This window comes from Agelaius phoeniceus, chromosome 3 (assembly GCF_051311805.1).
Source record: "Agelaius phoeniceus isolate bAgePho1 chromosome 3, bAgePho1.hap1, whole genome shotgun sequence".
NCBI classification, from domain to species: Eukaryota; Metazoa; Chordata; class Aves; order Passeriformes; family Icteridae; genus Agelaius; species Agelaius phoeniceus.
Genome location: NC_135267.1, coordinates 21,113,510 through 21,136,568, shown reverse-complemented (window position 1 = coordinate 21,136,568; position 23,059 = coordinate 21,113,510). Strand labels below are relative to the sequence as shown.

The following is a 23,059-nucleotide window of genomic DNA, read 5'->3' as shown; positions in this document are numbered from 1 at the left end:
CATGTGCAATCTTATAATCTTCCTTCTGCCTCCAAAGTATTTAATTCTTTTATTATTATATTAACCTGCTTTAGTATTTTCATTCATGATTTCTGTCCTTTGCCTTGTTGGGTCTCTGCTCTCTGCAAGAAAAGGCAAGATGCTGTCTGGGTGGGCATGGAAATAAGTTGGAAAGTGATGATGAGGTAAGATTCACTAATATTTAAACTCTATGTACACAAGAACATGGAAGGAATTACAATAAAAAAGACCACAGGAGGCTTGGAGTTTTAAAGTTACCTAAGTTAAGGTTTCCTAAAAGGATTGTTGCAAACTAAGTATGAAATGAACAAGGTCACAGTATTGCTTTAAAAGCATATTTCAGCATAAGCACTCTCCTCGTGAACTACTTTGACTGCTAACAGAGTTGTAAAATAAGAGAGAAGTGGAGTGTCTTGTGATATGTCAATCTAATAAAATTTTATCCTTCACCTTAGAGATATGTTGTGGAATAGCTCTCTTGAGGCTGCCTGTGAAGTTCACCTAGAGATACACAGTTCCTTGTGATTTCACCAGGAGCAGCAGAAGAATGTTTTCCTTGAAAGGAACAATAAGATATTCAATGGAGATACTTAAAATGTAGTAATTGAGTTAAACATTTTGTAGAGGACTTCTCAGGCCCAAAGAGACATAGTCCAGTTTCAACAATATCTGAAACAGAAGAAAAAAAATTAAATACTTTTAGATAGCTGTCTTATTTTTCTATGGAAGATTTCCCTTTCAGCCAAGAAATCTGGGCTGTGCAGGACTCAAAGTACATGATCTGTCCACAATGTTCATTTTTGTAGGTTAAGATTCTTCTAAGAGTTTCTCTGTAAATCTTATGGTACCATCCTCATCAATGCAACTGTAACATGATTAGTAGATATTTGGAAATGCTTTTCAGAATAAAAGAGAGAGAGAGGGAGATTCAGTGCTGTTACACTTTATTGCAGGTATTGAGACAGTTTGCTCTGAAAAACTGTGAGCGGCTTCTGTTCCTACAGGGTTCCAAGGAGAAGCTTGTGATTCTGTTAGGGCCTTTAAGTAACTAACGTGTTCTTAATAATAATTGAGTTATATATGTTTATATAATATAAAAATGGTTCTGCATTGTTTCATCTCAACATCAGCACTTACTCTGGATGACTAATGCTCTGGGTCCTGAAGTTTATAATGGAAAGGCTGACACACACTCAATCTTATCTATCATAGCACAATGCAAAAGGGAATTATATAATTAAAACATTATAATGATCTCTATTGCTCAGTGGGCAGTTACAAGTCCCACAGGAGTCAGGCCAACTGTGTTATCAAGGTTTATTCAGTCATCTCTTAGGAGCAGCTGGCACATTTTGCTAAATATAGTGTGGTGTGCTAATAAGTGCTCCATGTGGAGCATTGCACTGGGATCACTGTGCCACAGAGCTGGAGTGCAGTGCATGGGATGTTAGCCCACCTCCCTTTGGCTGAGATTTTCAGAAAGAAGTTAAACTTAGGCTGCTAAAGCCATACTCTGACATTTACATAAATAGCCTGATTTTTCAGAAAAGTAGTACCAAGAAATTCTCTTCTATTAAAATAATAAAATAGAAAAATGTCTTATAACAACAAGGAAAGATGTTATTATTTTGGAAATAGTGCTCAAATGTATGAGCAGATTTCTGGGGAAAGAAGAGGAGAACCACAACTTTTGGTTTCCCATCTTAATTAATTGTGGGGTGTAAATGCAGTTTCTGGATGAAAGTCACAGAACAGTTGTGGTGCAGGATGAACCTCAACACTATGGCTGGTCTGTATATGATGCATTTTACAGAGTTAGGCAGGAATCTCTGTCTCAATCTGTACCTCTCTGTTTGGGCCTGAGATCCAAAAGCAGAAAACCAGATGAATAGGACCTGAAAATCACATCTTTTGATCAGCTCCAGGCCCATTTACTGATCTTATTCTGGTTTCTGGTAAATAGATATTTACATGAGTAGACTACAAAGCTTTGTATCAGCAGAAGACTTCACTGGCTAAAGTACCAGAAATGGAAAAAGTTTTTGATTCAATGCCTCAACTGGAGTGCCCAACACCGTTTCAAGTTATACCTGAGGCATTTGCTTGGGGCTGGCAAATACAACAGAGGACCTGCAGGAGACTCATACACTTGCTTTACACCAAAGGGGAACTATCAGGAGGTCTGTAACACTCAAAACATCACTGGGAGTTTGCCTCTGCCTCCTGGGTGGTCCTGAACAGTTTGAAATGTGTCAGCATATGTGGGTCCTTGTCTGTAGCTGGCAGCTCCACAAGAGATCTCTGATGCTGCAGAGCACTCAGATGGCTCCACTGTGATAGCAACTGATCCAAGACCCATGGATGGTGGGTGGCCAAACTGCTCAGGCACCGCCGAGTTCAGTAACTCAGGGCTTCTTCAGCCACTGCAGAAGTTTAGATGCTGGGCTCATGTGCAGGCACATAATGTACCATAACCCAGAGCCAAATGCCATCTGAGGTGGACATGCAGGACAGAGCAGTGGGCACAGCCAATGTTCCTAAAGGGCAAAGCTGCCATGGTGGGGCCAATGTCAAGGAGTACACGTCCTCTGCTTGCCTCCTCAACCACTCTGGAAGTTAGAGAAGCAGACTCCAGAGTTTTTATTAGAAAATAAAGTCCTGACAGCTACTCCTGGCATAAAGGGATCTCATCTTGCAGCAGCTGTTCTTAGCTGGGGAAGAAGATAATGATGTGGTAAAGCCCCATATTATGATATGCTTTAAACAGGAAATCCCCTAAATACATTTCAAAGGGCACTGGGCAGAGGGTAAAGGAGCAACAAGTCAGATTTGCCAAAAGCCTATTTGTTTAAAAATCCTAAGCAGATAAATTTATTTATTTTTTTATTTATTATTTTTGTTAAACAAATAAGAGACATTGGAGCTAGTAGCAAACACATTTCTCTGGATAAAAAATACATGCAGAAATCGAAACAATGCCAAACCCAAGACATGTGCACTAAACTGGGCTGACTAAAAGCTAACAGAGTAGCGAGGCCAGCTGGAGAGCATCCAAGAGATCGGAGGAAAGGGCATATGAGAGGAGACATTTTAACAGCTTCAAGTGAAGCCTCTCAGCAGGCTGTAGAGGTGTTGATATCCAAGTGAGAGACTCAACTCCAACAGGTGAAAAAGGCTGTCAGCAAAGAGTACATGGAAGCTTTCAAGTAACCTTTAAAAGTAGAAACAAAAGCCTATAGTTTTCTGTTTACACAATAGAGTGCTTCTGATACTGAAGCACAGGCCAACATCTATTTATAATCAAAATAAATCTTGTGTTCTGGTATTTGGAACTGTCCATATTCATCATATTGGGAAGCAGCAGCCACAAGGCTGCACTAAGAAATAATGATTTAGATCTGCATTGTTTTGGTCCATGTATTTTCCTCCGTAGTCACTTGCCAATTAAGACTTTTGCAAAAGAAACAGGTTTCTTTTTCAATGCTGGCTTATGTGGAGTTCATAAATGTTGTGACAGGTGATACCTAGGCTGTGTTTTCAATGCCTTTGAGGTAAACTCTTGCCTGACTCTTTTTTCCACAAACCCTCAAAGTGTTCAAGTGTCCATCAATATCTGTGATAGGTGATATGCAGATGAAATCCCCAGATGGTATGTCCCAGGAAAGTATATATAATTTAGGCTATCCAGCTCCTTGGGCCTGGTGCATTTCCTAGATGTGTCCTAGCCCAAGTTTTGTCTCTGGTGCTCTTTCTTTTGCAGAGGAAGAAACTGTGATGAATGCCACAGTCTGCAAGTTTGAATATGAAGGCGCTCAGACTGAGAAGCTGGGGGGAGTGGGGAGCAGAGATGGTGGTGACCATGGAGTCCACCTCCCACAAAGTTTAGAAATGGTCAAAAAAATTACCTGACTATCATATGCAGACATACTGTAACAGTAAAAGGGGTTTTAGCAAGACTGGTGGGATCTGTACCTCTGACAGTCACATACAAGGATTTTCCCAGTCTGGCTCCTTTACTCCCTGAGAGTTTGCAGACATGCCAGCAAGCAATTCCAAGCAAGCAATTTTTCACAATAAACCAAGGCTATTTTTGTGGAATCCAAAGGGTTGGAACTTGATGATACTTTTGGTTCTTTCCAACCCATACCATTTTATGATTCTCTGATCCAAAGATACAGACTTCTCTGGTGTAGTTGTATTTTTATTTCTGATGGCTGTGCTCATAGTTATAATTCTGGACAACTCGCAACTCACCTAAAACAAGTTATTATCTATTGTCAGCTGGTACAAAACAGCTCCCCAAAGTATGCTGTTAATACTAAGTATGGTATGGAGAATTTCTCTTTGAAGTCCTGGGGTACTTGAAATAACATGTCATGAGCTAAATGGCTTCTAGGGATCTTTTCCAGCCTCATTTACTATGGTTCAGTGCATTCACATCAGATTCACTGTCAGAATGCTTGAAGTTTTGAATATTTGTCCTGCTGAACTGAGGATTTGGGGTTGACATTTACATCCTTAAACCTTCTTGGAAAGATATGTATTGGGATAGAGTGCAGCAGCAGCTGATTATTCCCCTTGACAGCTTTCCTCCAACCTGCTCTTCAGTCAGAGGAAACACCACATCCTCAGTGCCATTTGTGTCTGTGGGGGAGAGAAGGCCAGCATCAGCAGTCAGCCTGGTGACAAGGTATTGAGTCTTAAAATTCCCTCCCATCATTAATTATTCCACTGTCTGCAAGAAAAGGATCAGGTCACTCATTAGCTAATGCAACCTGAACTTTCAGCAGCTTTGAATACTTTACATTCAGACACAAGCTTATCTTCTCTGTAAGATTACCTGCCACAGACCCTGCTGTCCCAATAGATTCTGATTTTTTTCATATATAGAAGTACTAAGAAGAATTAGCAAAATGTTCCTATTCAGAGCTTGGCACTGTGCCATTTCAGCATTTGTTGCCGATTAATATTGAGAGCTTCTTCATAGGAAGAAATTACTTTGCAATAGTTGAAATCCTACCAAATATAGGGAAACCCATGGCTATTAACCCTTCAGCAGATATTGAATCCAATTAGGTACTCAGTGAGCACTGTACTGTAAGTACAGTGTTCTGCAAGTAGCAGCTAGTGGCTAGTGATTTCTAAAAATATTTTAATTTTTTAAAATTATGGGTTTTCTCAGAGAATTATTGTTTCACCAAGAAACCCTCAGCTATGTGAAGATGAATGCTTAGATCTGCCTTCACAATTCTTTGTGGCCAGTCCATTGCTGTGACAGGAACAATTACATTAAAACACACAGTGATACCTGAAAAATATACAGAGTCATGGTCCTCAATTTATTTTCTTGTCCTCTTTAATCAAGCAAGATTTGTACTGGTTTCATAGACGAATGCTTCCTGAATAGATTAGGACTCTGTCATGAAATAATTAACCAGCTTCTTTGAAAGAAAGCAACTTTATTTAGAAATGTTACAATATAAAGTGTGTTTGTGAATATATAAGGGACTATAAGATTGTTGCATCTATTTTTTCCAATTTTAGTATTAAAGATCTATATTTTTTAAAAAATGACTGCCTACAAATTAACTGGACTTTCTCAGACTCACAAACTCCACTAAATACCAGCCTCTTACTATTTATAACTCTGCTTTTGAAAGATTTATTTGCTTTTCCAGTTCTACTTATCTGGAGCCACAATAATTAACTTTCACAACATTACATGATGGGAAAAAACCAGTTACACAAATTAGAGAAATAAATAATTGCTAAGGAAAACATACCTGGTGAGGCAGATAATTATTTCATGGCTGTCACACTTTCCAGGGATGCTGCTTCTGTAGTTGTTCCATTGAATGAGCAGATTTCAGATAGAAGAAATCCTCTCTGAACACTGCTAATATAAGAAGCCAATCCTCGTTATGAGAGGTCAGACTAGTTCTGCTCTCTGAATTCCAGATCTGAAATGAACTTATCCAAATAAATAAACACCAGACTGAGTTTTTCTCCTGCCATTGACTGAAAATCTCTCATATAAGGAAGAGCCTGGTGGAAGCTGTTAAATGTGTTTTGTCCTTCTGCATTTTATGAGTGCAGATATAATCCTGTGCAATATTAGTCTTATGACTGATTTAATAGGGAATAGAAAATATACTGGAAAGGCTGTCCATTGTGCAGTCAGGAATAAATGGGCCTCTTAAATGACTGTACTAAGACAGTGTTTAATTTAGATGCACTGTAGTGATAGATGCAGTGATAGACTGACCAGCAAAGTTCTTCCTGGGCAGATGTACTGTACTGACTGCAAGTCACTGGCAGCAGCACAATTTTGCTTGTACAAATATACTTAATGCTTAATCTATATATTGTTTGATGTTCAAAGAGCTGACACTTTTTTTTAATTCTTCCTCTGTGCAAGACATATACTTAAATGCATCTTAAATGCATATATATATATATATGAATAACACATTTACCATATTCATATGTAAAGCAGATGCAATTAACTGTCAAGACAATACAGAGGCCAAATCTAGTGTGATAGCCACATGGAAATGATATTTAAGGTTTACAGTGCTGAAATACAGAATATACTGTTTTATTATGCCCTGGCAATGCAGTTTGAGAGAACAAAAAAAAAAAAAAAAAAAAAAAAAAAAAAAAAAAAAAAAAAAAAAAAGAGGTGTCAGAAAGACAAAGTTTTCTGAATTACTCTAGATCCAAAACATTTCAAAATTTCTAAGAAATGCCTGGTTACCTTCAACATTACTATTACACACCTACACCAGAAATGGAAAATATTATTAAAAATATGAATATGAATTTAAATGTTGATTTTTGTATTTAAATTTGCTATTGTTTCAGTATGTTCAGATTAGATAGCAAAGAAAATTGTGGAATTGGAGTGCAATAGTCTTAATGTGTTTAAGACTTGTCTAAGAAACAAGCAGACAGGAGAATGTTAGTAAATGTTTATGCATTTCAGAAATGCCTTCTACATCACATACTATATACTCAGACTATGAATGTACATAGCAACAGTGCTGATTGAAAACAACCAATTTAATTACTGTGATATATGGAAGCACACACTCCAAATGCAATTTGATGGTGTATTTTGCACGTAAATGATCTCAGGAGAATCGTGGTTAGAAGAGTTAGAATAAGGAGTTAAGGATAAGAACAAAATCTGGCTGCCCTTGGAGTCAATTAATTGTTTGCTCTTGCCAGCTCTGAATCTTATTTTATACAAAGAAATTAAGCAACTCTGGTCAGCTGAGAAGAAGGGAAGATACTCCCCTCAGCAGCATCTAGGTCTGTGAGGGGGAGTGTGTGAGATCCTTGCAGACCTGAGAGACCCCTTGCTTTCAAGGCCTCCACTAATGTAAATCCAATTGTAGCAATGCACCAAATTATTTAAACAATATTTCTGGGTGATTTAACTTTTACATAGAACAATGCATATTTTCTTCCAGCTTCATTTTTGCATTAATTGCTTTTAACTATTAACATAAAATCTTGGTTATCCTATGATGAAAAAAATCCACAGTATATTGTAAAAAAAATATCGTTGTAGTGCACAAGTGATAAAAATACCTCATTTGCATTAATTCACTTCCTGTGGAAGGATATTTCATTGTAATCCCTGATGTCCATTCTTAAGAAACTATTTTCCACACCACATTTATACTCATGTTCTTGGTGTGTTCATTCAGGGAACTAAAAATTTTAAAATATATTATTACTTAGAAATATTGCTTTTCCATGTCAGACCTGGATAGGAAGAAATCCAGTTCCCCATGCCAAAATGATGCCAAAAGAGAAAATCCAACTCAACAGCTGGGCAAGGAGGTTTAATAGGTCAAGAGTTTTATCAGTGCAGGAGATGTTGCTTTTGAAAAGTGCATTCTATCAATACCAGACAGCTGAAACTGTGCCGTGTCCCAAAGACAGCTGACTCGCTTCCAAAGTGTCTGGAAATGTCAGCGCATGTCTTCTGGTTATCACTTTCTTTTCAACATTTTGGTTCTTGTGTAGATGACAGGTCTGTTGCAGAAATGAAGCTCAGGAGACACAAATCCTCCTGCCGACAGGTCCTTGATCTCCCAGTCCTGCGGAAAAGTGCCCAGGAACGGAGCTCTGATAAAATATTAACCTCCGCTATCGGTCACTTCCACCCCGGCTGGAGCCCCCGCGATGACTCCGCAGTCAACGTCGTGCACGGAGCCGAAAGGGAACCAGTGCGGCCCGGAATGCCCCTGGCCGCTCCGAGCGGGGCTCCCAAGCTCTGCGCTGAGGCATGGCCTCATCTCTCCGCCCTTCCCGGCCCTGTTTTCCATGTGGTCCCCACAGCGGTCGCCCCGGGGCCCAGCGGCAGCCTCGGCAGGCGGACAGACGGACGGTCGGTCCGTCGGTCGCCGCTGCTGCCCGGCGCCGCCACCGGGGGGCGCTCCGGCACCACGGATGGCCGCGGTGCGGCGGGGCCGCGGCGCTGGGGCTCCGGGACGAGCGGGGCTGCGGCCGGGAGAAACCCCCAGCTTTCCCACCTCCCTGTTTACCCCCGCTCCTCGCTCATCTCTGTTCTGCGTCCCGAGTTTGCGCACCCGCTCCGAGGGGACGGTGACATCCCGTATTTTAGCCCGAAGGGGTCCCGGAGGACCGCGAGCGTTACCGGGGATGCCATTCCCCACGGGTGTGGGAGCAGCCCCGCTGCTGGCGCGGGGCCCCCCGGGATGCTCTGTCTGGGCGCTCGGGCAGAGAAGGGCCCGGCTATTTTGCCGTGTCACTCTCTGGCACGGCGTGCTGCAGAGCCGGAACACGTCGGGTGACCCGGGGAGGCTCTCGAGAACGAGTGATGGGGGACCCTCGCGGAGCCTGTCCCCCAGAGGATTATCAGATTTTGGAAGGTGAAATTCCTGAAGGCACAGACTTTCAGACGTGGGCTACGGGCGCGGATTTTCCGCGGGGTCCGAGGGACGGCTGGTGCGGCCGTGCGCCCCGTCCCTCAGCCCGGGGAACCGTACCCGCCCCGCCGCAGGCGGAGGGCTCTCGGGGGGAGTGTGTATTTAATGCAGGTTTAATGTATGTATGGCTGCATACGGTTGAGGCTAGACACACCTGAACCGTGACACAATGATTATTATCACCTTTGCCCTCAAGGCTCCTGGGAGTGCCCGCACTCCTTTGCAAGAAGATTGTGCCAGGGATCAGCCCAGCCTCGGGTCCTCCCCGGGGGCGGCGGGGGCTGCGTGGAACCCCCCGCCCGGGGACACCCTCCGCGCCGCCGTCCGTCGAAGCCTGCCCGGAGACTCAATTTTTCCACTGCCCTCCCGTGTCCTCCCCGTTTGGGAAGCCTAGGGGGGGGAGGGAGGGGGCGGCGGGCCGGGCCCCTGCCTCCGGGCGCGCTGCCGCCGCGGCTCCCGTCTCATGCCGCAGGAATGCGCGGAGGTATGCGCCAGTTTCCAGAAGTGGATCCCCTTCCTTGCTGGAGCACAGCAGCGCATATATCACCCGGTGGCAGCAGTCCACCTTCCCTGAAGTTTCGTAACCGCTTACGAGGGTAAATTGAGAGTTGGGAACAGCCCTCTATTAAGTAGCAGATTGAGAAGAGGCTCTTCCCACTTGGAGAAGGCAAGTCTTCCCAGACAGACCCCTCGCATCGGGAGCTACAGTAATCGAGACGCCTCCTCTGCGCTCGGTGTTGCCGCTGCTGCTGCTCCTCATTCGCCGCTGCTGCTACTTGCTGCTCCCTCCACAAGGTGCCCCCGGAGCTTCATCCTTTATCCTCCTCCTTTTATCCAGGTCCGACGGCTGCGGCTCCCGCCGCTGCGGGCACCACCAGAGCCATCGCCGAAGGAGCTGTCCCGTCACCGACCCCGGCACCCTGCGGCCACCCCGGAAGGTCTGTGTGTGTGTGTGCCCGCGCAGGAGTGGGGTCCCCTGCCCGCCGACCCCCGCGTCCCGCTCTGTCCGCACGCACCCGCACGCAGCCCCTTCCAGCGCACCTCGGGCTGGAAGCTGGCGCGGGATTAGAGGGGAGCGTGTGTGCGCGCGTTGGGCATGCCAGAGCCGGCTGCAGGCTGCGGCCGGGCGGGCCGAGAGGCTCAGGGCAGAGCGCCCCGGGGCTGCTGGCTGTCAGCCCGGGAAAGGCACGGGGATGCCCGGCGGGACGCCGGCCCCGAGCGCTGCCCGCGGACGGGTGCCTGGGCAGAGAGGCGGGCAGGGGCGGTGGTGTCCCGGAGACGGAGGCTCAGGGTGGCCGGAGGCTCCAGGCGGAGCCTGCTGTCAGCGCCCAGGGCGCCTGCAGGCATGCTACCGCTGCGGCTTTGGCAGGAGCTCTCGCTTCCCTCCCTTGTGTGTGCAGCTGCCGGTGATGCTTTGTCCTGCTTCCAGTTTTTTATATCTTTGATAGGCTTTTCCTGCGGTTTTTTTTTTTTTTTCTGTTTACGTTAATTTTTTCTTCTTGAAAGTGTTAAATGTCATGCATTGTGTGGTTTAGAAATGCTTTGGCTAAGCTTTTGTAGGTTGAATTAGCCTGAGATAGGATTGGCAGTGTGAAAGCTCGGGTTTGACTTTTTCTAAGTGGTCTCTAAAGATCAATGAGAAAACCTTTAGTTCTGACACAAAGTCTTCTGTGTCCCTGCTGAGCCTGGAGGTGTCCTCTGCCACCTCCAGGGTTTCTTTCACACACCTAAATTCGTGAGAAGGAAACAGTGTTTTTAGGTTAGCAAATGACCGCTTTGGCTGAGGTGGTGTATTTCATGAAATAAAAACGTGTATAAGGAATGGAAGACCTGCAGCAGCGGAGAATTCCTAGATGCCTTTGTGAGATGATTAATTTCTGTTGCTTTTCAAAACGATCAAAAGATGGCAGTCAAAGCTTGCACGAGATTATCAGGACACAATGTCCTTTAGCGTTGAATTTAGGCGATCTTTAAACTCACTGCAGGATGCTGTACAATTTGCCCAGGGGCAGCCGTTTCCCACGCAGAACAGTGATACGATTTTGGAGCTTTCAGAGCATTTTAATACTAACCTTGGCCTTTCTTGTGTTAGTGTTATTATGGTCAATATTACTCTTCTGTTTAGCCATTGGAACTGCCATTAGACTGAAACCTTTACTTAGATTTTTGTTGAGCTTTTGGTATTTTTGTGTGCAGTCAAGGCATTTGGCTAAGGCAAGTATATACAGCTGCTCAAATGAAGACTATTAAGCTCAGAGTCAGTAACTGGGAAGTTCCTGGATCTCCATAGCATCTTCCCACCAAATGTGTCTTGCGGGGTAGTTCTTTAGATGGTAGAAGAATATTGTTTTCCCTTTCAGTCGTTTCTGCAGACTAATGATTTATGTTTTCTTCTTTTGTTTTGCTCTTGAAACATTCCTGATAAAATCTGTTGCCTAATTGCTTTTGGAATTCTCTTTCCCCCGGTCTAATTATGATATATGATGCATGTATGACTTTATTCATACAAATTGCCACCCTCCTACTTCTTGAGATAGAAAATCTGAAACTATAGAAACACTTACATGCATGTGTAGGTTCATATTAGAATTTACTTAGGCAAGGAAATAATTTGGAAAGTTTTGCTAGGGTAATTGGCAGTAATTTTACATGAATTGGAGCATATAGTAATGAAAGTATGGCTGTTTGCAATTAGGAGCCACTAACCTAGCCTAATCCCACTTCTTTTACTAGACAACCAGCAGTTGGTGTGACTCTTATGCCCGTCAGCTTTATATAGTGTATTTTAAATATATTTTCTCTCAGGACATGTAAATGAATTATCAGATGTTGAAACATCATGGCTAGACAGACGTGTCAAATTTCAGATGTGTGTTACACACACTTCTGTATAACCTATTTCAGACTTTCAAGAAATGAAGAATAGTGCAATTGTAGGCAGAACCCCTCAAAAAAGTTTTATTACAGTTTCCATACTGCCTTGAGACCAGTAAAACAAAGCTAACTAAGTGGTTCAACAGTTATGAAAAAGGAGCCGAATAAAATCCCCAGCTGAAAGAGACATTTAGTTGATCCAAAGCAGGAATGACCTCTGAATTAGCTATCATCACATTCAGCGATGAAGTCATGGAGCTCCCTTCTGGCTGCTGCCTGTGCGGAGGCACAGTTCATCACTGCGCTTCTCTGATCAAATTAACCCTAACGGGGTTAAAGCTTCATGTGCTTACTGTGATTGGAAAGGGTTCAGCAACAAAAGGCACATTATAGCGAGATGAGACTCTCCAGTTAGTCATACAGATCTTTCGTCGTCTTGGACAGCTTTCAAGTCTAGAGGTTTCAACCTGGTCCCGTGGGTGGGGGCTGGGGATAAGGGAACAAAGTGAAATCCACGGTTTGTCTTTTTTATGTTTCATGAATACACCCACGCAATCCTTTAATCCACATGTATCATTTCCTTCTCGTTTCTCCCCCTTCCTCCCTTCCTCATCATTGCAGATTCATTCATGTTGTTGTGATCTGAAAGGGCAGAAATGAAGACAGCGCTGTGCTCGGCAGTCGCTGCTCTGTGTGCAGCCACCCTCCTCTCCTCCATCGAGGCTGAAGGTAACCTTCTCCTCCCTGCCCTCTTGCCCTGGTGCCCTGCTGACCAGCAAACCTCCCAATCAGCCTTGAGCTACTGGCTCTCTCCCTCTCTGTTTTTGAGTGTGAATACTTCACCTTCTTTCTTTCTCTCCTTCAGAGAAACGCCTCTCCTTCCTTGCCCAGCTCCTTCTGTGTTCTGTTTCTCCCGGCTAGTGGGCCGGACCGTAGCTCCCTCTCTCTGTCCCTCTGGTGTGCTGTCCGCACCACCCCACAGGCAGGACCTGGGCCAGCCGGTGTGGCCACCCGGGCGCAGGGCCCGAGGAGCCCTTTGCCACTGGCAGGCAGCCCGGCGTGGCCAGGGACATGGCTCTGCCCCCAGGATGGACCAAGAAGGGCTGGTCTCTGGCCTCTTTTAGTAATGTTGAGAGAGGAAACGGAAAACCTACTACTCAACAACCTGCAGCTTTGAAATAAAATGCTCCAACAGAGTCTGGCTCTCTGCGCCTGTGTGTTGTGTCCGGCCGGCCGCCTCGCCCCTGCCCCACCGGCCTGCCGGTGCATCGGCCTCCCCTGCTCGGCGGGGCGACCCCCGGCTGAGCCTCGGGGTGGCCGGACCCTCCCTCAGGGACACCTCAGCTTCTGTGCTGGGTCTGATCCAGGGAACACGCCTGGGGAAGTGCTGCCAGCGCTGTGACATGTGTCATGGGCACCGCTGAGGGGAAGGCTGGGCCAGGCCTTGCTGTGGCAGCCGGGGCTCCAAGGCTCTGGCATGCAGGTGGTACTGTCACCTCCATAAAGGCTTTCCTTTTCCTCCTCCTCCTCCTCCTCCTCCTCAGCGCAGTCTCTCTGGAGGCTGAGGCCCCTGTCAGCCCTGGCAGCATCCTGCCTCCAGCTGAAGACCTGGGGAGACACATCTTCACTGCCACACTTGACACAGCATGGCTCAACATGGCCTGGCCCGGCCTTTGCTCCCCAGTGTCCCCAGTGGATTAACAGCAGCTGTGTCCTGTGCCCTCAGTGTGAGCTGCTTGGCTTTTTGGTCATAGTCATGGCATTTCTGCCAGCAGTGGATTCCAGGGGAAATGAAAAGGCGCAATGTCCTGCACTGAAATGACTTGATCTGACCTCTGGGACCTGACTCCATCATAGGTGTGAACTCTCCTGGATTTACTGGAAAAAAACAGAAGCCAGCAACTGATAATTCCTTTTTTTTTTTTTTTTTGTCTTCCTTCTCTTTCTGTCTTGAACTAAAACAAATTTCCTGATCATGACTTGCCACAAGTTCCCTTGTGTGGACCTGGTCACCTTGGATGATCTCTTCTAAAAGCATGGGCTGTCAGAGATGCCTCTGTGGTGTTTGCACCCCAAGCAGTAGTAATAGTGCTCGCTTGGGGCTTGCAGATGTAAAATACACTGGCTTTCTGGGAAGAAGATGGCATTTTTTGCCAGTAGTGCAACATCTGGTCACTCTAGGAGAGAATCAGTCCACTGCCTTTCTCTCATGCTGTGTTGCTGTTGGCAAAGGAACCAAAAAAGGTCATTTGAAGTCATTTCAGAGTTGCATTTGAAACGCAGGACTGCTGTGCCAGAGAAAGCAGAGAAAGTGTACATTTTTGATGGAGGAAGGGAGTGGATATGTTTGTGCATTCTTATCCATCTTAGAAGGGATCTCACTTAGAGCTGTACTAATGTTGCTGTTGTTCTGCACTACGATTTACATGTGTGGAGTATGTTATTTCAGAACATAAGCGAAGGTGTTTTATTTAGCTATAGTGTAGACTAAACCAGCCATAGCTTCAGTACTTTTAAAGCAAGCTACAAAAATGTATTTGGAGCAGCAGAGTTGTAACAGTGAATCTTGACACATTAGCTGGATGACCTTGATTAGATGTTGGAGGATGCGCTATTGCCAAGCAAAAGAGTGGAAAAAAAACCTGATCTTGAGAGTTGTAGAGGGCTCTTGGACAGAACTTACATTACTTTGCACTCAGAAATGTTTGATAAATAAAATACTTAGTTTACAGTGATCATGTTTCTATGAGAAAATTCTCCTAGCTCCAGAGTTTTGAAGTAAGAGCAGGGAGAAGTGTGGGGTGAAAAATTGTGGTGCTGAAAATGGAGTGAGAAATAGTGGTGCTGAAAATGAAAGTTAAAAACTAGGAGTGCCTTAGAACTTGCTGTGGTGGGAACTGCTTTTGTAGAGATTTTTACAGTGGGGCTTTTGTTTGCACTGTACTGATCATTCTTCTGCACTGTTTTAATTTTGTGCTGCAAGTTTGCATAATTTTGTAAATTGCATCTTACTTACTTTAGCAAGTTATTTCCTTATGTATTTACTTTATTTTGGTGTAATTGCATCTTAGATCCTGTTTGCTGAACCGACTTTTTCCCCTGAACATTTGTCCCTTGGTCTTATTTTTCCAAATTTCAGATCACTTTGTGCCAAAGCTATCTTCCCCCACCAGTCAGTCAGTCAGTCCTGTATCTCTTTTCTTCGTTCTTTTTGACTCTCCACGTACCATTCACAGGACATGCATTTTAAAATTTCTTTCCCAAAGGTATGGGTAGACACTTGATGGGATGAAAAAGTGAGAGGAGAATAAGGGAGAGAGCCGTTTAATGTGATGAAGATTCTTGATATGATGTGGAAAGATGGGGTGAGAGCAGAGGAAAGAAAAAGCTTAGTTTCATTTTCTGCCCTCCTTCAGCTTTCATTTTTCAGTCTCCCCTGGGAGGAGATCTGGTATTTATCTGATGCTGCTGTCCATAGATTCCTGAACTTTCCAGTATGAAACTGTCTCTTCATCGGCATCACAGCTGCTCTGAGATCTTTGTGAGAGCTGTGCTCTGCTGCTCTTGTCAATGAGCAGTAATTGAGCTGCAGTAATGGCTTTAGAGCTTTTCTACAGAGGTAGAGCAGAACAGGAGTTTCTAGTTGGGCAGTCACTGTAGGAGTAGAGGGGGGAAAGCCCACATTTAGTCTAAATGCACTCATTTCACCGGGGAAGTTGTTTGTTTATGGTGGTCAAGGAAGCAAATCTATTTTCATGCTCAGCATTTTTGCTTTTCTTTTACAGTGAAATTCTTCTTGTTTTATTTTGCAATCCTTCTGATATCTCTCTCCCAGCTTAAACTCCCCATGTGTGATTCTATATTTCATACTTAAAGTTGTTTATACTTAAAGTTGTTTTGTGCCTTTTTAGTCCAGCACAGCAATACTCCAGTGCATTCCATGTCTGTCCACATGTCAGAATTTCTTTCTGTTACAGTATTTTTTTCATCTGTGATCACAAAGAGCCAAAGGCTTTTATTCTAGTCATAGTTAAGTACATTGGCATGTGAAGAATCTATTAATTATAACCTCCAGTTACTGCTGTGATGTTGTCATGGCTTCTGTAGCATATCATGTTTCTTAATACAGAGGGATTTTCAAAGGCACAGGAAAGAAATGAGGAAATCGTTGGTTTTGTGTAGCCTAACTGAGCTTCTGAAGGGGCTGACTTTTCAGTTTTCCAGGAATTGGTTCAGACCTAGAAAAGTCTGTTTTCTAGGCTGGAGGTAGGGAAGGAGGGCATCACTAATCCAGGTGTGGAACCTTTGTGTTGTGCATAAAAAGGTTTGTCTGGTGAAAAATCTGTTACCAAGACACCAGTATAGTAAGTGACAAATAATTGCAGCGTAGCAGTTGCAAAGGATTAGAATTTTTGGCTTGTAAAAAATCTGTATTGAGAACATTAATTTTCATTGACTGAATAATTCAGAGGTGATCTGAGATAGCTGAAACTTTTGAAGTTTTGAAACTTGTTGGTAGAACCATGATTTTATTATCTTTTGATGACAATATCTTTTGAGAAAGAAGCTGCTGATTTCAAAGTTCCTAAATAGAGAGCCATGTAGATTGACATGTGAAATTGAAATTTTTATATACGTGAGGGTGAGTATACTTTTTCCTGCTGCTAATTAGAAGCAAAATATACATGCATGTGTAAGTGTATATACATATGCATATACATGTGTATGCTCACAGGTGTGAAATTTGGTAAATATTAATACGTACAATGTGTGTATATATATATATATATATATATGGGTTAAGTCGAGATATGTATGTCTTTATTTGTATAGGTATATAGTTTTAAATGAAATTTTTAAAGTAAATTATGAGCTTTGCATCTTCAAATTTGAAGACGTTTCATAAACATATATAAAATTTAAAAATGCAAAGATACAGGTGGCAAAATTTCTGTGTTGTGATTGGCAATGAATACCTAACAAGTCTGAGAACTGCTCTTTTTAGAAGTTGCTCTTTACTACATTTCTAGGCTGTAGGTCATTCCAGTCATATTGACAAAGCAGGCTTCAGAGGAGCTTAACTGGGGTCATGATCTAGTTAGTGGTACCAAATTCATGCCACTTCTGAAAAAAATAGGAAATGAAGAGCTCTGGCACCTTCCAGCCTCAGGAGGCCTTATCACTGGCATGGTAAGGCTGAGCTTACTCTTCAGCTTCTGTAGATTGTATGATATTTTAACATGGGCTAACACATTATTTTACATGCTAATTATAGTGTGTCCTTTCAAGTGATGGAATCACAAACTACGTTTCACAAAGGGATTGTGGATGGCAGCTACTTCCAACTTATATCACTTCTAAATCTGATTCTAGATATAGATTACTTGATATTGCAGTTACATTTTATTTCTGCCTTGTTAAGGTATTCACTGGGATCCTCTAGCAATCACATTGTGTTATCTGCAAAAAGCTGTAAATTTTTTATATTTCCTGTGAAGTGATACAAGCTAATATAAGACATATAAGACCTGCATAGCATGAGAAAGATGCTTTGCCCTCTTTTTTTTTTTTTTTTCAGAAATTATATCCTTATGTAACAGAAGAACTGACAATGTTTTAAGTACATTATGTCTGATTTTTTTCTTTTGTTTTTCTTTTGTGGTGCATAATATAGAAGATCCAGTTAAGGAAATGATCATAACACAGTTCTAAGAGTGGTCAAAATTAATGCTGTGGAAACATGATTGTTGTACAGCAGGATATGTTTTTGCTGCTCTGGAAACCTGTAGGGCAGCCGTGCATTTCTGTGCATGAACAGTTGGATCACTGTATGAAGGCAATGCTACAACACCATGACACATTATGATCATGATCCTGTACCTTGACAAGTCAGTGAGAAGTTTGGCATGGATTTTGATGGACACAGGATCAGCAGTGTCACTACACTAAGAATAGGTGCAACTTCGCTGCTGCAAGTAGCCTGACATCAAGACTGCTTGCTGGAGTTAAGCTGCACTCACACATAAGATTTCGTTGAGTGAAATTTTAAGGTTTGTCCCTGTAAAAGGGCAAACTCCTACTACAACAAGGGGCATTTTTTCCCTAGACTCTGGTTTGATTCAGTATTGCAAATGTATTATTTTTCCACTGGTGAATTCCCTTCTAGAAGAAGAATTTTAATGAGATGGAGTAACAGTTGCCCTGTTTTATTATCACAATAAGGTTTTTATCATCTAAACATTTTTCTGTACTTCAGATCAGCTTACTACTCTCAGTCATATGACCATGGTTTGGTCTTCACCCCACAGCTGGTTTCACTTGGGTGAAATCTGACCCCCTTGAAGGTCCATGGATGTTTTGGAGATTCTGTTTGAGTATCAAAAGCTCACAGGCCATCTGGAAGACATTTTGATGACATTGGATCCAAAGAGCTTTTTTTTTCACTCAAGAAAGATTCCTTTTTGGATTTCTATGGGAGAAGTATTCAGTGCTTGAGTTTGATAAGCCAGCCATAGGCTGAGAATGAATAGATTTAAGTACAGCAATGAAGGCGGGGATTAGGTTTCAGAAGTAACTATGATGATAAAGGCAGTGAGGTTTTGGAGCAATTTCTGTGGGAAGCTGTCAGTCTTGACAATAGTGGAGGTCTTTAAGAATGATCTGAGGAAAACATGTCGGGAATGACACAGGATGGCCAATCTTGTCTTGACCATGGGATGGACAAGGGGACCTTCAAGTTCCCCTGCAATACCATTGTTTATGATCACCTGGATGAATGGATACATCACTCATGTGTCAATGTGCTATTCTTGTTACCTGCCAAGACCCACATCTGAATTTTCATAAAAAGGAAAAACATTCTTTAAAATGCTAAAGACTTTTCCTCACAGTCAGCTTTTTCAGTTTATCTGGAATCCGGTCATTTGGATATCAACAAGCTGGGCTGCTGCTGTCCTTCAGCAGTTAAAGCCTAAAGTCTCTGCTGCAACATGCCAATTTACTTGCAAGGTTGGTGGTGCTACTTTTTCCATGTACTGAATTTTTTTAAAAGCATGCTCAGGTCAGTTGTCTCTGCCTTTGCATTAAATTTGTCCTGAGCCATTGCTACTGAAACAATATTTTATAATGATATTCTTATCATCTAAATGTATTTTACTATTAACACATGTTGCATGATTTTGATACTAAGTAACTACCCTGCCATCTCTAGCATTGTGATACTCATAAACTGAATGATGAATAAACTGTGCATGCAGGTTAATGGTCTAATCTCACTGCCTGTGTATGGACAACAGGAAAAATAACATTTACTTCAGTACTAGTGTTATCTATTGTATCAGCATTATAAAGCCATATTATCCTCTGGTCGGAAATTACAGAAAATGAAAAGGAAAAAAAGTCATATATTTTTAGCTCAGTTTTACTTTTTGTAATTGGACAGTGTCTTTTCATAATTAAACATTCTAGCCTTTACTACTTTATCTGCTTTTAAAATGATATTCAAATCTGATATGAAATCTGACATATGATGGAGATCTTCTATGAAGCAGAAGATCTGTCTTTTAAAAATGCCTGCAAAACTCTCTCACTAGTAGTTAAGGAAAGTATGGCTGGATCTAATCTTACTTTGTAGACCTATTTAAACAATAATATATAATACACCTACCATGCACTGACAGTGAGTCAGTAAAATACTGCATGAATAAGCATGATAATTTTAAAAAGAGAATATCATTATAAAATATTTATTAAATGTCTTTGTGTAATGAACCTTGTACATGGAGGCTTTGTCCATTGTGGGAAGCTAAAAAACCAATAATCAACATTTCATTTACGTATGCATGATGCTGCAAATTAGCATATATAAACTATTTCTTTCTGTACTGTTCAGTTACTTCTGTCATCAGCTCCTACAAGTTTTATTTGCAGTCATTTGTTCAGTTCACTGGTGCCCTCTTTGCCGTTTTCTATAAATTCTGTAAAATAAATGTCCTTAAATATATTTTGATGTTGTCTTTTCATAATTAACCACTGTGTTGTTTGGAACCATACTGGCATTTTATGTTAAAATGCCACTATTAGTATGGGTACACCTGCTGCAAAGGGAACATGAAAACAATAGTTTACACCTTTGAAATTGTACAGAAATCTGGTGTAAACAGGTAGAATTTTATTTTTGAGAACTTCGCATCAGCTTGAATATTTTGGCAAATTGCAACCACTACTAATGCCATTTATTACTCCCTTAGTTCCTAAATCCTTTGTTGCTATATGCAAAGTATGTCACTTTAGTGGCTTCTAGGAACAAAGGGGTGGAGTTCTCCATATTTTGGAATATAATGATACATCAGTGTATCATTATTGCTGATATACATTTTGCATGTATATTCCTATCTAGACCCTGACAGAAATTGTTTTACTGAACATTAAATGCCCAGTTTTTTCCTGTATTCTTTAAATAGTTTATTTTCTCTGCCAAGTTTCTAGATTCAGTGAAATTGATAAGAAATATAATATGCAGAGACTATATTAAAAAAGCTGATCAATTCTTTGATGTCTAATTAAGAAGAGTATTGTGTTCTCCACATCCTAAATGATCTCATGATATTGTAAGCAGGTTGTGATTTGGCATGCTTGTACGGATTGCACCCAGCATGTAAAAAAAATTTCCTTTAATTGTTATGTGAAATGTTTGCATATGTGGTGATTATCTGTGAACTCATTGTACATGTATCCAAATGTGTTTTCTATTGTGCTTGATTTTGCTGGCCATTCTTGAATGTCTTGGCAACTCAAGAAACATATGTTCTGTGCTGTCCTCTGTAATGCATATACTCTTTAATGTTTTGTCATATTTTGTCAGCTTTTATTTTACTCTTTTTCCAACAATATATCTTTATATTTGTTGGAAACAAATTTATGCAAAGACAATTTTAGTAAGCTTTGCTCAACATTGTTTTATTTATTCATTTGCCAAAACTTGTTCAAGATTTTAAATATCTACCTGGTATAAATCTTTTGCAGTTAACCCACCATCAGACTTGAATTTTACAATTATAGATGAACATAATGTTCAAATGTCATGGAAAAGACCACCAGATGAAATAGTGGGTTACAGAATAACTGTGGTTCCAACAAATGGTGAGTTCTGTCAAATTTTTTAATCTGATTAAGTGTTTTGAAATGTTGAGTTTATTTTTGCCTATATCTAACTTAGGCTCTATGAGAGTAGCCATTAAAATCTTTTGTAAGTTAGTGGTCAAGCCTGGGTAGCAGCAAGGGCATACAGGAAAAACAGTTTTTCTTCCAAGTTAGAGCTATTCTTGCCTTAGTGTTTACCATTTTGGGACTGCAGGTAACAAGTTTTGGAAGCTTTTGTTTTGTAGAGAGCAAAAAGGAGGTAGAATCATCACTCTGCTCCTCTTCTATGCTTTTACCTTAAAGTTCAAGAATTGTATTGTGCTGTGTAAAACAGCCATTATTCTATTTCACTTTAAGAAATAATCAGTGTAAAAGTGATATTGAATGAGAACAGGACATGATTTATTAGATGATAGTATATTTTGTATGTGCATAGGAAGTTTCAAATTTTCTGGAATTTATTAAACACTTTAGCATTTTTTTCACTATTAAAAAAATCACATTAGCCTAAAATTTCATGTTTCCATATTTATACTTCATGAAAACAGAAAGTATATAATTCTAAAATTATTATTGGGTTTGAGATAAATTATTGCCTGTTGCATTTTGTTTTACAAACAGCTTATCAATATTATTGTATTTTAAGGCTGCATTGAGTGTTTTATATATTTATTGCAGATGGACCTACTAAAGAATTTACTCTTTCACCTAGCACCACTCAAACTGTCATATCAGATCTTACAGCTGATGTAGAGTATATTGTATCAATAGCTTCATATGATGACAGAGAGGAGAGTCTACCTGTTTTTGGCCAGCTGACAAGTAAGTAGCTGCAGTACAATTAGAAAGCCAATTAAGATAACTGAGTGGTTGTTCACAAAACTTGGCTTTGATCCAGTTCTCCAACAAAATTGCCACATACCTAAACCGTCCTTCGATGGAGCTGTCTGAACAGACTTTTTCTATTAGTCCTAGTGGAACCAGAGAAAATTTGCAAGAGATCAAAGGATACTAACATGGATAGAGCGTCTGCCAACCTCTATAGAATTCTTGGCAGGAGGCCACTGTGTTTTTTGAGCTATACCTCTTTCCAATAAATTGCATCTGCTGAATTTAAGGGGAAGACAATCACTGACCTCAGTAACAAATGAAATGAACTGGCATCCTGTGTGAGAAAGCAAACTATCTTCATCAAATAATGATAAAATGTGACACAATAGACCTAAATGCATACTAAAATATGGAATTTAAGCTTTAATAATTTATATTAATAATTTAAAAAGCATAAAATAAATTTAATTAAATAAAAATGGACACCAGACTATTTTCTATGACACATTTTGTATCATGTCTCAGGCTTCACAAAGAACCATGGAAAAAATTATCAATTCCCCTAGGTGATAGAGAAGGGTAATACTGGTATTTCTTCCAGGCATGTTGCAGTTAATTTTCAGAAAATGACTCTACAAGATGTACAAATACCGAAGATTCTTAGATACTTACATTTTCTGTATTTTGTGTCATGCTGAATACTATGTTGTCAACTCTGTAAGTATAGGTGGTATTTTCAGAACCTGCCTTTATGTTTTTGTGTTCTGAGGCTTGTTAGATGCATTTCTCTAATTCCTTATGTGCTTTCTTTGATGTTTAAAAATTTAACCCTGTTTCCCTCATTCATTTTGTCTATGTTGTGCTTTGTGTAGTTCAGACAGGTGGCCCAGGGATACCAGAGGAAAAGAAGGTTGAGGCTCAATTACAAAGTAAGGTGCTTTGCTTTTCAACTTATCTGACATTTATCTGAAGTCTAGCTCACAAAGTTAAACTGTGCTTCTGTGCTACCTACAACTTGTAAAGTTGCGTAGAAAGAAAACTTGTGAAGGGACTTGTGATAGAAAGATAAGCTACATTGAAAGATTAAGGTGCAAAGCTGGTACTGAAACTAGGGATTTCATGCAACTAACCTGAGTATGTCTATGAGTGTCTTGGTCCTATCAACAAAAGCTGTTGGGCTGTGGATAAAAGGCTTTGCAGAAGAACCTATGCAGCTATAATGGGGAAAT

The 23,059-nt window shown here is 41.4% G+C and overlaps 1 protein-coding gene across 3 annotated transcripts in view; it reads left to right on the top strand.

Moving 5' to 3' along the window:
• Nucleotides 1-9,652: 9,652 nt before the first annotated feature.
• COL12A1 (collagen type XII alpha 1 chain) overlaps nt 9,653-23,059 on the top strand; it is a 99,549-nt gene continuing 86,142 nt past the window's right edge. The window contains exons 1-5 of one of the 3 annotated variants that reach the window (XM_054629987.2): nt 9,653-9,922; nt 12,480-12,587; nt 20,883-20,999; nt 21,678-21,821; nt 22,703-22,759. In XM_054629987.2, the coding sequence (XP_054485962.2) occupies nt 12,515-12,587; nt 20,883-20,999; nt 21,678-21,821; nt 22,703-22,759 (391 nt within the window). In that variant the 5' untranslated portion in view covers nt 9,653-9,922; nt 12,480-12,514. Of the gene's footprint in view, nt 9,923-12,479; nt 12,588-16,664; nt 18,867-20,882; nt 21,000-21,677; nt 21,822-22,702; nt 22,760-23,059 lie in introns of those variants that run through there. The other 2 variants (XM_077174835.1, XM_077174834.1) reach the window with 2 other exon arrangements.